Source organism: Oncorhynchus tshawytscha, linkage group LG30 (assembly GCF_018296145.1).
Source record: "Oncorhynchus tshawytscha isolate Ot180627B linkage group LG30, Otsh_v2.0, whole genome shotgun sequence".
Lineage (NCBI taxonomy): Eukaryota > Metazoa > Chordata > Actinopteri > Salmoniformes > Salmonidae > Oncorhynchus > Oncorhynchus tshawytscha.
Genome location: NC_056458.1, coordinates 28,615,913 through 28,634,222, shown reverse-complemented (window position 1 = coordinate 28,634,222; position 18,310 = coordinate 28,615,913). Strand labels below are relative to the sequence as shown.

The 18,310-nt window shown below is 42.4% G+C and overlaps 1 protein-coding gene across 4 annotated transcripts in view; it reads right to left on the bottom strand.

The window, feature by feature from the left end:
* LOC112228465 (cell adhesion molecule 1) overlaps positions 1 to 18,310 on the bottom strand; it is a 495,694-nt gene that overhangs the window by 74,074 nt on the left and 403,310 nt on the right. For all 4 annotated transcript variants that reach the window (XM_042309109.1, XM_042309111.1, XM_024393800.2 and 1 more), the window contains 2 exons: positions 12,391 to 12,487; positions 8,967 to 9,139 (listed from right to left, as the gene is read on the bottom strand). In XM_042309109.1, coding sequence (XP_042165043.1) covers positions 8,967 to 9,139; positions 12,391 to 12,487 — 270 coding nt within the window. The remainder of the gene's footprint in view (positions 1 to 8,966; positions 9,140 to 12,390; positions 12,488 to 18,310) is intronic.

The following is an 18,310-nucleotide window of genomic DNA, read 5'->3' as shown; positions in this document are numbered from 1 at the left end:
TCCAAGAGTCTTGATGATCATCCAAGTGCTTCCAGGTGCTTTTTGGCAAAATTGAGTCAACCTTTTGGACGAGATGGGTCCCATTGTGTCTATGAAAACCAAACACTGTATTCCACAGTAAGAACTTCATACCAACAGTCAAGCATGGTGGTGGTAGTGTGATGGTTTGGGGATGCTTTGCTGCCTCAGGACCTGGACAACTTGCCTTAATAGAAGGAAACATGAGTTCTGCTCTGTATCAGAGAATTCTACAGGAAAAACTCAGGTCATCCGTCTGTGAGCTGAAAATGAAGCGCAACTGGGTCATGCAGCAAGACAATGATCCAAAATACACAATCAAGTCTACATGAAAATGGTTAAAAAGCAACACATTTGACTTTTTGGAATGGCCTAGTGAAAGTCCAGACCTAATCCCAATTGAGATGTGGCTGGACTTGAAACGAGCAGTTCATGCTTGAAAACCGACAAATGTTGCTGAGTTAAAGTAGTTCTGCATGCAAGAGTGAGCTAAAATTCCTCCACAGCGATGTGAGAGTCTAATCAACAACTACAGGAAACATTTGGTTGCAGTTATGGCAGCTAAATGTGTTCTTTTTGTTTAGTTTATTAACTTGACCATTTAAAAAAACAAGCAAACATAAAACTTGAAAAGCCATACATGCACAATAGTAAAATTATTGAGTATAACACACAAAGTCTGGGACTTATTTTGATTGTGGTCCTCTTGAGACAAGATGGCTAGGCACGATCAACACCGTTGCACACAGTTGACAGCGAGATAATAAAACAAAGAAGAAGAACATCTATGTCATCATTGCAGTTGCATCGTAAGGTATATTGAATAGGCACAGAACACATCAAACTGTTTTAACTTTTTTAAAAGCTGCCCAGAAAGGATGTTGTTTTTATGGGCAGAGGCAACACATTCCACTCTGAGGCTCCAGTATTCAAGAAAGTACATTTCCCAGCATTACATGTATAAGCACACATTAGCAACACCTGATCTGTTGCTGTGATTGTGTGCATCTTTAACATGGGGTAAGTAATCAGTTAGATATCTGGGCGCAGAACAACAAATATTCCTGTAAACCATACCCAGTCTCATCTGGGCACCATAGCCTCTACAGGCAGCCAGTTTAGTTCCTGAGAGCAGATTATTCTGGAGTTTCCACATCAGAAGCTTAGATAAGCACCCAAACCAGGAAGAACTACCATAGTCAAAATGGCATTGAATGAGGGCAGTGGCCAGCACTAGCACTACCAGTTATTGAGTGTAAGGGAACAATTACTTTTTCACACAGGGGAATTGGGTATTGCATAATTTTGTTAATTAAATAAATAAAACAAGTATATATATTTTTTGTTATTTGTAAACTCAGGTTCCTTTTATCCAATATTAGGTTTTGGTTGAAGATCTGAAATGTTTCTATATTTCAAAACGAGACTGTCAAATCAAGTGAAAACCGCCCGTCTTTTTGGTGCGTAATGATGGCTGTCCTTGACGTGTTGAAAAGCCAATACGTAGTGTAGAATGACGAAACAAAGTTTGGTTGCTTTCTAGAGTGTCTACGGATTGCACAGAAACCAAACTTGACTGGGTGAAACAAGGTTTAGCCAGTGAGATTTCATAGATAGTTTTTTTGCAAGTAGAAAGACTTGGATCGTGTTAGGATATAAAAATGTATTTTATCAAACAAAACTACCGAATGTAAGTACATTATATACAGTCAGAGGTGAATGAATCAAACCAGTTGCCTTGATAAGTGTTTTGTTGTTGTGCACTATCCTCAAACTATAGCAATAGCATGTTATTTTTTCGCTATAATTGCTACGGAAAATTGGACTGCAGTTAGATTAACAATAATTTAAGCTTTCTGACCATATGAGACATGTCTATGTCCCGAAAAGTTGGCTTTTGTATACAACGCCATTCTAGTCAAATATCGCATATATTGAGCAGCAATATTGGGACACTGATCCAGTAAAGGTTAATTTGTGGAATATCTTTCATTAGGTAGGGGTGGTATACAGAAGATCGAGACTTATTTGGTAAAAGGCAAAGTCCATATTATGGCAAGAACAGCTCAAATAAGCAAAGGGAAATGACAGTCCATCATTACTTTAAGACATGAATGTTAGTTAATACGGAAAAGTTCAAGAACTTTGAACGTTTCTTCAAGTGCAGTCGCAAAAACCATCAAGCGCTATGGATGAAACTGGCTCTCAAGAGGACCGTCATAGGAGAGGAAGACCCAGAGTTACCTCTGCTGCAGAGGATAAGTTCATTAGAGTTACCAGCTCCAGAAATTGCTGCCCAAATAAATGCTTCACAGAGTTCAAGAAACAGACATCTCAACATAAACTGTTCAGAGGAGACTGTGTGAATCAGGCCTTCATGGTCAAATTGCTGCAAAGAAACCACTAGTAAAGGACACCAACAGGAAGAAGAGACTTGCGTGGGCCAAGAAACACGAGCAATGGACATTCGACCAGTGGAAATTTGTCCTTTGGGCCATTAAAACAGAGTAGATGAACAGATGATCTCCGCATGTGTGGTTCCCACCGTGAAGCATGGAGGACGAGGTGTGATGGTGTGGGGGTGCTTTGCTGGTGACAGTGTCTGTGATTTATTTAGACTTCAAGGCACACTTAACCAGCATGGCTACCACAGCATTCTGCAGCAATACACCATCCCATTTGGTTTGCGATTAATGGGACTATCATTTGTTTTTCAACAGGACAATGACCCAACACACCTCCAGGCTGCATAAGGGTTAATTGACCAAGAAGGAGAGTGATGGAGTGCTGCATCAGACGACCTGGCCTCCACAATCACCTGACCTCAACCCAATTGTGATGGTTTGGGATGAGTTGGACCGCAGCGTGAAGGAAAAGTAGCCAACATGTGCTCAACATATGCGGGAACTCCTTCAAGATGGTAAACTTTTGACAGGTGTGTGCCTTTCCAAATCATGCCCAGTCAAATAAATTTATCACAGGTGGACTCCAATCAAGTTGTAGAAACATCTCAAGCATAATCAATGAAAACAGGATGCACCTGAGCTCAATTTAAAATCTCATAGCAAAGGGTCTAAATACTTATGTAAATAAGGTATCTGTTTTAAATTTTTAATACATGTGCAAAATTCAGAAAACCTGTTTTGCTATGTCATCATGGGGTATTGTGTGTAGATTGCTGAGGATTTATTTTTATTAAACCCATTTTAGAATAAGGCTGTAACGTAACAAAATGTGGAAAACGTCAAGGGGTCTGAATACTTTCTGAAGGCACAGTATATATTTCTGTATTGTTCGATACTACTGCACTGTTGGAGCTAGGAACACAAGCATTTCGCTACACCCGCAATAACATCTGCTAAATATGTGTGTGCTGCAAATAAAATATGATTGGATCTGATTCTATACATTTGCATGTTATGCGTGTCACAGTAGTCACTAGCCATGTCTGACATGATCTCATAGTCTACCATTGATCTCAGGCTGCCTTGCAAATTGAAGTGCCAGCCCGAGCCCTAACCAGGAGCAATGAACGAGCACAAGACCCTGGTTAAGAATGGGCGTTGGAGGAGGTTGTCAAGAGGAGAGAATTTACGACTTCATTATAATGGCTGGCTGATGGGAGTGGGTCTGGCTGTGGCAGGACTGCACATGTTGTTTCCCTGCAGCTGGTGTCCTGTAGATTTTCTCCAGTTAGGCTGCCTGATTGTGAGTCACATCTGATGACAAAATATGTTCCCCTATACTAGGTTAGGGTGCATATTAGGAACCGGTGGCTCTTTATTTGCGACAATGTTTTTCATTATGTTTTTCATTTTCCAAGCCAGATTGTAGATACAGCTGTAGGATGAAGGCTAACAAGGTTACTGTAAAGGGTCCGATACATTTTTTCAGCTTTGGCTGTGTGTCTCCTTACAGGGGGCATTAATACTGTACCGGCCACACAATAATACAACTTCCATTTCCACAAACTGTTTGCGACACTTGACTCAGGTCGGGTGTTGGTGGTTGGGATAAACAAAGCTCCACTCCAGACCAGTTTTGTAGAGTGTATCGCCAACAGCAGCAATGGTTCTTCAGCGCCGATGCCAGGGGCTGGGAGGAGAAAACCCCTGGAAGGAGGAGGAGGTGGAAGTCTTAGGGAGCCGAGAGGAGAGCGACAAGCCGAAGAGCACGGAGGACTAAAAGGCAGAGCTTGCGAAGGAAGGAGGTCCTGTTAATTAGGTTAACGCTGGCTCTGTAAACTGGTTAAAGTCCTGGGTGCTAGATCTCATTCGACTGCAGGGCCCCACCGATTTTCCTTTATCCACGGGCCACTTGAAGAAATGGGTACCGGTGAATGCATTCTTTCTCCCGGTAACCCGGTTAGTGTCAGCTGCACTCCCGGTGCTCTCCATCACTTAGTTTCACAATAGTCGAGGAAACAAATGTATTAGAGGTATGGGGGCCAGTGCTACATCTGTTCTGCCTGGTGACTGAAGGGAGGCAGGATGGGGAGGGATAGGGAGGCTTCTTGACTTACTGTACGTGGCTTTGATTGGTTCAGGAGTGAATGGTAAATGATGGAAGGGGGGGGAAAGCCTATAACACATTACATTTCCAGACCACTCCAACCTAGAGGATATTGAGCCCCCCACTGAGCATACTGGGACAGTAATAACTCAAATGGATTTCCTATTGTAATTTCCCACAACTTAACCAGCAGGAAAGTGCATTATAGTGAAAACATGTAGTACCAGTGTAGCTAGTAATACCTGAAATAAACACTAAACTACAAAAATCTCTGAATGTCACACACACATTACTCACTTTTGCAGATTTGTTTGATTTTTTAAATGATGTATTTTAGCAGAACCCTGAGGTACATTTTCATAATGGCTCAGACAACATTTGTATTACATGTGTGTGCATCTCTGTTTGTATGTCAGAGTGTGTGACTCGCTTGCCATCTCCGATACGTCGGGGCTGCTGTGTTTGTAATAAGAAGATGTCTGTCTGTTAATTTGAAGGGGAATGTGTGCAGCTACACACAGATGCCATCACTGTCTGTCTTTGAGTTGAGAGCTGGAGAGAGGGGAGGATATTTCAGTGTCAGTGCGTTCGCTTCACTAACATCTTGCCACTCCGGTGAATTTTGTGCTCACTTGCATGTATGTGTTAGAGGAACATGGCGCAAGATTAGGCGCAGACAGCCCGGACCCTTCATTGTCCTGTACATCCCTTCATTACCAAGTTTAATGTGGGACCTGATGCACGACTGAATTACAGTAGGGCTGAGTGGTTAACGGTACCCTATTCCCGATATAGTGCACTACTTTTGACCTGGGTCCACAGGGCTTAGATCAAATGTGGTGGACTATGTAGGGAATATGATGCCATTACGGGCACTACCTAAATGTTAGAGCGGGGGTGCAGAAACCAAAGTCATCAAAGAGCAGACAGAGCCTCTATTATCATAGCTCTCTTCCTATTAACATCAGCCTCTATCTTTTTCTCTTTTCTGCAGTCCACGTGTTGCCTGTGTTTGTTCCTCACAGTAGGAGAGGAGGGAAAAGGAGAGGGCGCTCTCACATACCCAGAGCGGAGGTTCAAAGCTGGTGGAGAGATGTGGAAAAAACCCTGGTGCAATTACCAACCACAGCATTTAAACCTTGAGCTGAGGCTAACTTTTGGAACACAAGCAGTGAGAAGTGGGAGAAGGAACCGGGACTCGCTGATCGTCATATGTTGTACACTGAATGTTTATGAATACAACTCACTCACTGCCCATCTCTCTATCTTTGTCTAACACTTAACATACAGACACACATTCCCTGCTTCATCTATCAATCCAAACGGCTCCGTCCATAAACACATTTAACAAGAACAAAAAAAAGGTGGAAAAAAATGCTTCAGTCTTTCACGAGCCTCGTTGTTTTACCACATTCGTCATTAACACTACCTCCTGCTCTTCCATTATTCAGCAACTCATTCATCTGTCAGGCAACAAGCCCTTTTTCAAAAAGGTTATTCTCAGTCCATTAATGCCCTCTGAAAATAGCAGCCAAATTATTTCTCCCGCAGGCTTAGTAAGCTATATCAGCCGAGTACATTTTGCGGAGGGAAAATGGCCAGATTAGATGGTAATGTCCTGCAGGGAAGGAAATGTCATTGGAATCAATGGTATTGAACTGTGTTCAGATAACGCTGTGGGGAGAGAGAGAGGGGAAGAGAGAGAGAGGGAATGAGAGAGAGAGAGAGAGAGAGAGAGAGGGAATGGGGGATAGAGAGAGAGGGAATGGGGGATAAAGAGATACGTACCATGAATATAGAATATCAGAGGGAAGAGAGAGAGATAGGGGATGGGGGATAAAAAGAGATAGACAGAGAGAGGGTGGTGGAAGGTACGTACCATACAGCCAGAGTATGTACATTACCAGTCAAAAGTTTGGACACACCTACTTTACTTTATTTTTTACTATTTTCTACATTGTAGAATAATAGTGAAGACATCAAAACTATGAAATAACACATGGAATCATGTAGTAAAACCAAAAAAGTGTTAAACTTATTTTATATTCTTCAAAGTAGCCACCCTTTGCATTGATGACAGCTTTGCACAGTCTTGGCATTCTCACAAGCAGCTTCATGAGGTAGTCACCTGGAATGCATTTCAATTAACCTCTCTGAACCACCCATCCCGGATGCAGTATAATTGTCATCAGCAACGCTGAATAGCATAGCGCCACAGTCAAATAATATTACTAGAAAATATTCATATTCATGAAATCACAAGTGCAATAGTGCAAAACACAGCTTAGCCTTTTGTTAATCCACCTGTCGTCTCAGATCTTGAAATTATGCTTTACAGCGAAAGCAATAAAAGCGTTTGTGTACGTTTATTGATCGCTCGACAAAACAATAAGTACACTCAGGTAACTTGGTCACGAAAATCAGAAAAGCAATCAAATTAATCGTTTAACTTTGATGATCTTCGGATGTTTTCACTCATGAGACTCCCAGTTAGACAGCAAATGTTCCTTTTGTTCCATAAAGATATTTTTTATATCCAAATATCTCATTTAGTTTGCAGCGTTATGTCCAGGAATCCACCGGAAAGAGCGGTCACGACAACGCAGACAAAAATTCCAAATTATATCCATAATGTCCACAGAAAAATGTCAAACGTTTTTTATAATCAACCTCAGGGTGTTTTTCAAATACAGTGGGCAAAAAAGTATTTAGTCAGCCACCAATTGTGCAAGTTCTCCCACTTAAAAAGATAAGAGAGGCCTGTAATTTTCATCATAGGTACACTTCAACTATGACAGACAAAATGAGAAAAAAAAATCCAGAAAATCACATTGTAGGATTTTTAATGAATTTATTTGCAAATTATGGTGGAAAATAAGTAAAAATAACGTTTCCAAAGTGAATGGCCTATTTCTCAGGACCAGATGCTAGAATATAATTGACAGATTAGGATAGAAAACAGTAAAGTTTCCAAAACTGTCAACATTTTGACTGTGAGTTAAACAGAACTGAAATTGCAGGTTAAAACCTGAGAAAAATCCAATCAGGAAGTGCCCCTGTTTTTGAAACCTCTCTGTTATGCATCCCTATTGCCCATTTTAACAGGTGTGCCTTGTTAAAAGTTAATTTGTGGAATTTCTTTTCTTCTTAATGCGTTTGAGCCAATCAGTTATGTTGTGACAAGGTAGGGGATACAAAATATGGTCTTTTACCAAATAGGGCTAAGTCCATATTATGGCAAGAACAGCTCAAATAAGCAAAGAGAAATGACAGTCCATCATTACTTTAAGACATGTCAGTCAAAGCGGATAATTTCAAGAACTTTGAATGTTTCTTCAAGTACAGTCGCAAAAACCATCAAGCGCTATGGATGAAACTGGCTCTCATGAGGACCACCACAGGAAAGGAAGACCCAGAGTTACTTCTGCTGCAGAGGATAAGTTCATTAGAGTTACCAGCCTCAGCAATTGCTGCCCAAATAAAGGCTTCAGAGTTCAAGTAACAGACACATCTCAACATCAACTGTTCAGAGGAGACTGCGTGAATCAGGCCTTCACGGTAGAATTTCTGCCAAGAAACCACTACCAAAGGACACCAATAAGAAGAAGAGACTTGTTTGGGCCAAGAAACACAGAGCAATGGACATTAAACCAGTGGAAATCTGTCCTTCGGTCTGATGAGTCCAGGTTTTAGATTTTTGGTTCTAACTGCTGTGTCTTTGTGAGATGCAGAGAAGGTGGACGGATGATCTCCGTATGTGTGGTTCCCAAGGTGAAGCATGAAGGACGAGGTGTGATGGTGTGGGGGTGCTTTGCTGGTGACACAGTCGTTGAATTATTTAGAATTCAAGGCACACTTAACCAGCATGGCTACCACAGCATTCTGCAGCAATACGCCATCCCATCTGGTTTGTGCTTAGTGGGACTATCATTTGTTTTTCAACAGGACAATGACCCAATACACCTCCAGGCTGTGTAAGGGCTATTTGACCAAGAAGAAGAATGGAGAGCTGCATCAGATGACCTGGCCTCCACAATCACCCGACCTCAACCCAATTGAGATGGTTTGGGATGAGTTGGACTGAAAAGCAGCCAACAAGTGCTCAGCATATGTGCAAACCCTTCAAGACTGTTGGAAAAGCATTCCAGGTGAATGCCAAGAGTATGCAAAGAGGTCATCAAGGCAAAGGGTGGCTACTTTGAAGAATCTCAAATACAAAATATATTTTGATTTGTTTAACACTTTTTTTGGTTACAACATGATTCCAGATGTGTTATTTCATAGTTTTAATGTCTTCACTATTATTCTACTGTAAAAATAAAGAAAAACCCTTGAATGAGTAGGTGTGTCCAAACTTTTGACTGGTACTATAGTCAGAGAGGGGGAGGATTGAAAGATAAAGAGGGAGAGACCGTGTTGAATCGAGAGGTACGTACCGTAGACGTAGAGGATGTAGTCGTCATACGACTCGCCCACTGAGTTGGCAGCGAAGCAGCGGTAGGTGCCGTTGTAGGTCTTGTTGAGGTTCTCGATGTACAGGTCCGGGCCGGTGATGAGGGCGTGTGAGGGAAGGTCATCGTCCACCTTCACCCAGTTGATCTGCTGGGGACTACAGAGAGAGAGGGGACAGCAATGTCACTCAGTGATCAAATAAGCAGTGTTTGCACTTTTTTCTATTGGCTCCATAGGAGAGCGAGGGGACAGTAATTTCACTGGTCACACACATTGTTTCCCCTAGACCTTGAATACATGTTATGCCAAATAATTTCAAATAAAGACAGGTTACCTTTTTTGGACTATATTCAATTGGTTCCTTTGTACCTGGCGAGCTAAATCAATCACCACCACAAGTATATATATATATACAGTGGGCCAAAAAAGTATTTAGTCAGCCACCAATTGTGCAAGTTCTCCCACTTAAAAATATGAGAGAGGCCTGTAATATTCATCATAGGGTATATAACAAAGTATTGAGATAATGCTCTGCTTCAGTATGTCACAGTACATGTTGGCTTGCATGGTTCCCTCAATGAACTGTAGCTCCCCAGTGCCGGCAGCACTCATGCAGCCCCAGACCATGACACTCCCACCACCATGCTTGACTGTAGGCAAGAAACACTTGTCTTTGTACTCCTCACCTGGTTGCCGCCACACACGCTTGACACCATCTGAAACAAATAAGTTTATCTTGGTCTCATCAGACCACAGGACATGGTTCCAGTAATCCATGTCCTTAGTCTGCTTGTCTTCAGCAAACTGTTTGCGGGCTTTCTTGTGCATCATCTTTAGAAGAGGCGCCCTTCTGGGACAACAGCCATGCAGACCAATTTGATAGAGTGTACGGCGTATGGTCTGAGCACTGACAGGCTGACCCCCCACCCCTTCAACCTCTGCAGCAATGCTGGCAGCACTCATATGTCTATTTCCCAAAGACAACCTCTGGATATGACGCTGAGCACGTGCACTCACCTTCTTTGGTCGACCATGGCGAGGCCTGTTCTGAGTGGAACCTGTCCAGTTAAACCGCTGTATGGTCTTGGCCACCGTGCTGCAGCTCAGTTTCAGTTGGCAATCTTCTTATAGCCCAGCCATCTTTATGTAGAGTAACAATAATTTTTTCCAGATCCTCAGAGAGTTTGTTGCCATGAGGTGCCATGTTGAACTTCCAGTGACCAGTCAGTAGGAGGGAGTGTGAGAGCGATGACACCAAATTGAAGACACCTGCTCCCCATTCACACCTGAGACCTTGTAGTACTCACTTTTGTTGCCAGCGGTTTAGACATTAATGGCTGTGTGTTGAGTTATTTTGAGGGGACAGCAAATTTACACTGTAATACAAGCTGTACACTCACTACTTTACATTGTAGCAAAGTGTAATTTCTTCAGTGTTGTCACATGAAAAGATATACTCAAATATTTACAAAAATGTGAGGGGGATACTCACTTTTGTGATACAGAGATTTTTTTTTAAAAAGTACTTGTTTGTTGCCCCTTTTAAGGCTCCAATAGGGCGCATCCGATCGGCGCATCCGATAGAGCGCATCCGATAGGGCGCATCCGATAGGGCGCATCCGATAGGGTAAACATCAACACTCCCAATGAGATTCTTTCACCTTTGATTGCCAAACTATTTGTGTGTGTATATGTGTGTGCTATTTAGGTGGGGAGCCTTTTATGTTCCTGACCTAGTGGCCTACTGGCCTAACTACATTACCCAGCCATCTTTGTTCCCTCACTACCTTGGCAGGAAGCTTACAGGAAGTGCTGGATCTGGATCCCATTTCTTTGATGATGAGCTATGTACCGAGGGGGGAAAAGCAAAGCACCTCTTAACTGTTTTGCTCTCGCAACTTTCAATGGGTGGCTGCTAGCTAGCTAACACGCCGTTATGTCCCTTGAGTGGGTGCCGAGGACTCTCTCGTTGTTCTGTTTTTGTGTTGCTGTTAAACTTGTTTCCTTCCATTTGAAAACACTTGGTTTGGAGAGAGCAAGGGAGGGAGGGAGAGAAAAAAGGGAGGAAGAAAGGGCTAAGCCTTGAAACAAAAGAGCAGTTTGAGCTCAGTAACAGTTGAACTCTCGCCTTTGTGGCGGGTGAAAAAACATTTGATGGCTGTGGCGGCAGGCGGCTCGAGAGAGCAAATTGGAATCCCTCGTCGGGGCAAGAATCTTAGGGAACCGGAATCAGAGGTTAAATATACACACACAGTGCGGGCCTAAAAATGGAGTAATGACCTAGAAAAAGAGATTTACTGGAGGGGCGGGGTGACACATGAGAGATAGAGAGAGGGGAATGGAGAGAGAGAGAGGGAGGGAGGCAGTGGGGGAAGAGAGGAAAGTAGATAGAATACAAATGGACACATGGCCAGAGCCTGTCACTATCTCAGCTTAGTAATGAGTTCAGAGAACTCTCACAAGCTCTAATGAAAATGACTTCCAATTCTCTGGCCCACTGTATTGATTGTATTTTCATCTTTATTAAATTAATACGGGTGAGATCCGCCTTGTCTCCCTGCTGAGTGCAAAACTTGAATGGGAGAGGGAGGGGCCTGTGTGGTGTGTGTGTGTACACATCTGACACGTAGTGTTCACAATTAATCAGCCTCGGGACAGGAGGCTGGGTAATGATGTAAGGTCTTCGCGGGTATCGCACGGCTGACGGCGTCATGTAATGACCGTTTGTGTCCCAAACGGTCATTGCACGAACACGCACGCACGAACGAACACACACAAACACACACACAGAAGTCAGAACCATGGACAGCCACATCATATTTAGCATACGTTGACTGGACTAAATTGTTTTTATCTTTTTGTTGTCACTGTATTAGACTAAGACTAGGTTATTAGATTATGTTGACATGTTGAAGTTGAAATGGTGCAGGAATAGTGGAGGCAGCTCCTGTTTTCTTTGCGACTTGCGGTAACTCTGTGGTTCTAAATCAATAGTTGTTTAGTGGTCAGAAAATGTCAGTAACATTAACTTGCTTGACCAGGCTGTAGGTCATGTAACTGTTTGTTACATGCAATATACTTTGTGGACTTCACCGGACAGAGTTGTTCTCCTGTTTTGTGATGAAACAAAGGTGTGCTTGAATTTATTCTGCCACTGTGTCCTCTTATTGTCTCTGCCTTTAGGCCTATATACCACGGTCGCAAGGCATATAGAGCAACACAATTTTCACAACAAATAGGTTGTAATATGCTATTTTTTGGGGGGGTTCCCAAGAGATTTGATTAATTCACTGTTACTGATGTACACTTGTGTGTGAGCTCTGTTCGCTGCATTCCCACCATTTGGCAAAATCATAATTTAAAGTTACATGTGTGGGTTGTGTGGTGTTTGTGTGTGGTGTGTCTTACTGGGGTTTGCCTTTGGCCTGGCATGACAGCTCCATGTTCTGTCCCTCCCTTGGCAGTCCATCAGGAAACTCCACTATGATCTTCACCTCCGGTTTATCTGTGGAGAGGGAGGGAGGGAGTGCATCAATATGACATGCAAGTCATTAGTTATGTTACAAGTTTATAAAGTAGCTAGGCTTCAGTCTGCTTAATGTTTCTTCAATCCAAGTTGATGCAGGCTACGTGATGTGAAATGTACAGACGTGTGATTGGGAAGTTCACAAAACAAGTGTTCCGGAGGACTTGTCTGAGGACAAAATCGGACTTCAAATCCCTGTACAAAATTGAGGGTGGTTGTGTATAATTGAGAGTTGTTTGTATCCTTTCACAACACTTAACTAGAGACCATTGGAAGAGCACACTCTATCATATTCTAGACGGTTTAACTGGATGCTAGTGTAGGGGATGCTTTGGTTTTATTTTATAGCAATAATGGGTGAGATACCATCCTGCTGTTTCCCAAGGACTAAACCTGATTGATACGTGGATGGGGGACCACTTGGGAAAACCAGGCTGCTGCTGCTGGTATGGATCAGATTTGGGAGAGGAAATGTAGTCGGACCTGTTCTTTAGGTACTTTCTTAAAGGAACACTGGATTAACTGGAAGGTCTCTCCCTACCAACTGTCACTGTGGTCATTCACATTAAACTTCATTTTTTAAGTTTGAAGTGAAAGACCAAATACTTGTTTTCCAGGGTCAAGCAGCATGATAGAAAACACAAAACAATATGTATGACCAGAGATACTCTCAAAAGAGTTCCAAAAATATTAGAAAATAACGATGCCAATACAGCACTTCATAAAATCATTCATGTTCCTCAGAACACTGCCTTAGAGCAGAATTTAACATTTAATACTGGGAACTTAGTTTAATAGTAGTGCTCAAATGGTGCATGGTTTGTATAAATTGAATATGACATTTGCGAAAACTAGACACGACTGCTGTAGTCCCCAATGTAGATGCTGCTATAGATCCACAGAGGTTTTCTCTTTTCTACTGACAACCTTAAACCCATAATTCCACCTCAGTCATGTTTGTGCCTGGTGGGCAATATTGGCAGAATTTTTAAGAACCAGCTTAAAATGTGGAATCCAGTGGAATGCTTAGGGGTAGAAACATGACATCCAGCTCTGAAGTTGGCCAAACTCTCTCAACGCTTCAAACTCTGGGACGTTTGTATTGTAGTTTGGTAAATCTTTGTGAGATATATATATATATTTTTTTTACTATGCCATTCGAAGGTCTTTCAGAGTTTGGGCCTCAATACGTAGCCTCCTAGTGGAGGACAGGACAAGCTCCTTCCAACCATTTCAATGAGCCCATCCTCTGATTTCTCCCTCCAGCAGCCTCTGCTGGTCCACATTCTCCTACTGTAACCTCCTATCTTCACAGCAGCACACTGTCCACTTGTGCTCCAAGCCTTTCCTCTCTCTTCTTTGAGGTGCAGTTTGTCAACAGTCCATGGGGCCGGTGGCAGGCAACATCAACACCATTGACCTTTCTGGTCCATCAGTAACAATCTTTGGCTCATCCATTAACATGACTGGCCTGACTAGCAGCCACATGCAGACTGGTCAGGTTCTACTCTCTTCCACCACCACCACCACCCAGTGATAGATAGCAGGTAGTGAAGAATGGCTGTTAGTTGCCAGGCTCTAAAGGGATGGCTTGATCCATGTGTTATCCATACAGTAGCTGCTTACGCTGTTTACAACATTTGTGTGAAATGAAACAGGCTTATGACATGGGGGTGGGGGGGTTTAAGTATGGTTTGGGTGTCATTATTGTACAGAACCTTAATGATTGCTTGGCTAGCTATCTTAGCTGACTGTTAGCTTTCAAAAGATGCATCCTGCCTTCTTCACCCACAAGTGGCTGTGAGTGAACTGCAGTGTGGTGATGGCAGGAGGCTCCCTCAAGGTGAGGAAGACATTATACTCTGGACTGGTGTGTGGTGTGCCGGCAGCAGAGAAAGCATAGTGGAGGAGTCACCCAGTGGCTAAAGAGAGACCTGAGGATTGACAAGAACAATGTCTGAAGAGAGGACAACTCCAGCTCCATTACCATCATCAACCCTGTCCCTACCATCCAACTCAGCTGCCAGCAGAATAGATGCAATTACCAGGAGCAGGCACTCTCTGAAGCTAGACTTAGCTGCTCTCCATTTATTTTTTCTTCAGCTAACTAACTGTTATCACCTTTTTTTCTTGTTTCTTTTTTGTCTATATACTGCAATTCAGCTGCAAACTTGTACAAGACAGCTTAACCAAAAATAAAATAATTTCAGAGATTATGGCTTTAAGGTTGTTGGAGTGTGTGAAGGAGTGCTCCAGATCAAACTTATGTTTCTTTTTAATTGTCGTTTATAGAGGAATAGTTGTTATATCGATATCGATTGGTTATCTAGAGGTGTTCCTTTGCAGGGTGCAATTAGTCAAAATAAAATATGTCCCTTCATGACTAACGACAGTCCTTGTAATGTGTATGAACTTCCAACACCGTTTGCTGTCCTTGTAGTATCCGGGAAGGGAACCAAGATCAAATAAGAAAAAAATCTGCCCCGCTAACTAGACTGTCTGGACGTCAAAGACGCTCTGGACGCTTTATGTAAAAGGTCCTTCTCAACAACAGTTAAAACAGAAACAGGATTATAAAAGTGGGTACATCAGCCCGGGCCACCTTTGAATGTTACCTTACAGTAAGTAAACACTAATAAGGCCCCCCTTAGCTCCCTTTGGTGTTCAGAAGAAAGATCAGCCTCTGTATTATGTGCAGTGCTAATGAGAGCAAGGGGAGAAGAAAGGGAGAGAAGAAAGAGACAGACAGACGGGGAAAGAGAGAGAGAGAGACAGAGAGATGCAGAGAGGGGAAAGAAAGAGAGAAAGGTAAGAAAGAGAGAGAGAAAGGGAAGAGAAAGAGCAAGAGAAAGAGAGAGGGGACAAGAGAGAGAGAAAAAGGGAGCAATTTAATTTGAGAGAGAGTGAAGGTACGAGAGTGAGAGAGAAAGAAGCGAGAGAGAGAGAATGTCAAAGAAAGCACACCATTACCTTCCTTTATGAATAGTTCCCTGGCAACAACAGCTGGCGTGGACCATGAAAATAAACACACAGTATGGCTGCTGCACTACTGCAGGATGTTGTGTTAATATGACCACCAGGATCATCACCGTCATCATCATAATCATCATCACCACCATTTTAATGTTATTGCTTTTATCAACAGCAGCAGCAGTGTAAGTTCAAGTAGCAGAGTTAGCTAGTTGAGGCATGGTAAAAAAAAGCAGTACAAGACAGAATATAACATGATAAACTACGACCTTGCAAAATGCACTAAGAGGCACCACATTGTAAAACATGTCCTTTAGGATCCCTTGGAGAAATATGCATCTTGCCTTCGTATTTAAGCCGAATAGCTTCTCCAAATCGAATATTCTCCCTGTGATGGAGCTTGCAGTGCTGCCACATACAGTGGTTCGTCCTTTAAAAGTTGCAGCATACTGCAGCACAGCTTGCGTGGTGCATCAGAATTCTTTGGCACGTTATTTAGCGCCAACCACTGGTACCATTAATGCTAGTTGGTGCTAGTTTGACCACCAGAGGGCATCTTTGTGAAGCATTTGATAGCTTTCAATAGTGGCTGTACTAGAGAATTGAAAACATTTTTTTGTGAAAACATAGTATATGGGACTGATTTTAAGAAATGTTGCTTAATTTATTTGATTAATATTATGGTGTTTCTATTCCAAGAAAAAAGAAAAACCCTTTGGGTTTCCATTAGGATGGAACGGAAAATATGGAGCGTACAACATGACGGTCGAGAGTAAGCTACAGTCTTGGGCTAATAAGCTAAATAATCCCCGTGCCGTGCAGGCACGAGGGAGACCGGGGATTAATTCCCCGACGGGGAGGAAGGAGTAGGCTGTTCTTGTAAATAAGAATTTGTTCTTAACTGATTCCGTATGTGATATTTCATAGTTGTGATGTATTCACTATTATTCTACAATGTAGAAAATAGTAAAAAATAAAGAAAAACCCTGGAATGAGTAGGTGTGTCCAAACTTTTGAAGCTATAAAAACATTTTGGCTAGAGAAATAGACAATACTACAATGGAACAAATACATTGATCATCTCAGCAAGGTTTTACCCATGGTCGCGGAGCAAGGTGGAAGTGCAACTAAAATGTAGTTTAAATAACTATCTGCATTTTGAATGTTTTATTAACGAAAGCATAAAGATGTTTATGAAAAAATACTGTACCTCTGTTTTGATTTAGAAATGTAACACTTTATGGAACATAAATATGGCGCTGTACAATGTGACGGTCGGGAGTAGGAGTGGGCTACTTAGCTGACGGATCCCCGTGTTGTGCACGGGCACACGGGAGAACAGGATTCAATTACACTAAGAGCATAACATTTCTACACCATGATTTTAGTCTAACCAATACTCAAACACAGATTCGGGAGGCATCGGGATACTGGCCTTCTAGGCAGAGTTCCTCTGTCCAGTGTCTGTGTTCTTGTGCCCATCTTAATATTTTCTTTACACTGGCCAGTCTGAGATATGGCTTGATCTTTGCAACTCTGCCTGGAAGGCCAGCATCCAGGACTCGCCTCATCACTGTTGACATTGAGACTGGTGTTTTGTGGGTACTATTTACTGAAGCTGCCAGTTGAGGACTTGCGACGAGTCTGTTTCTCAAACTAGACACTCTAAAGTACTTGTCCTCTTTCTCAGTTGTGCACCGGGGCCTCCCACTCCTTTCAATTCTGGAGAGAGACAGTTTGCGCTGTTCTGTGAAGGGAGTAGTACACAGCATTGTACGAGATCTTCAGATTCTTGGAAATTTCTCGCATGGAATAGCCTTAATTTCTCAGAACAAGAATAGACTGATGAGTTTCAGAAGAAAGTCTTTGTTTCTGGCCATTTTGAGCATGTAATCGAAACCACAAATGCTGATGCTCCAGATACTCAACTTGTCTAAAGACGGTCAGTTTTATTGCTTCTTTAATCAGCACAACGATTTTTAGCTGTGCTAACATAATTGCAAAAGGTTTTTCTAATGATCAATTAGCCTTTTAAAATAATGGATTAGCTAACACAGGAGTGATGGCTGCTGATAATGGGCCTCTGTACGCCTATGTACAGTTGAAGTCGTATTGGCCAAATACATTTAAACTCAGTTTTTCACATTTCTTGCATTTAATCCTAGTAAAAATTCCCTGTTTTAGGTCAGTTAGGATTACCAATTTATTTCTATAGGATTGAGGTCAGGGCTTTGTGATGGCCACTCCATTTCCTTTACTTTGTTGTCCTTAAGCCATTTTGCCACAACTTTGGAAATATACTTGGGGTCATTGTTAATTTGGAAGACCCATTTGCGATCAAGCTTTAACTTCCTGACTGATGTCTTGAGATGTCGCTACAATATTTTGACATACATTTCCTCTCTCATGATGCCACCTATTTTGTGAAGTGCACCAGTCCCCCCTGCAGCAAAGCACCCCCACAACATGATGCTGCCACCCCCGTGCTTCATGGTTGGGATGGTGTTCTTCGGCTTGCAAGCATCCCCCTTTTTCTTCCAAACATAACGATGGTCATTATGGCCAAACAGTTCTATTTTTGCTTCATCAGAACAGAGGACATTTCTCCAAAAAGCACGATCTTTGTCCCCATGTGCAGTTGCAAACTAGAGTCTGGCTTTTTTATGGCGATTTTGGAGCAGTGGCTTCTTCCTTGCTGAGCGGCTTTTCAGGTTATGTCGATATAGGACTCGTTTTACTGTGGATATAGATAATTCTGTACCGGTTTCCTCCAGCATCATCACAAGGTCCTTTGCTGTTGTTCTAGAATTGATTTGCACTTTTCGTACCAAA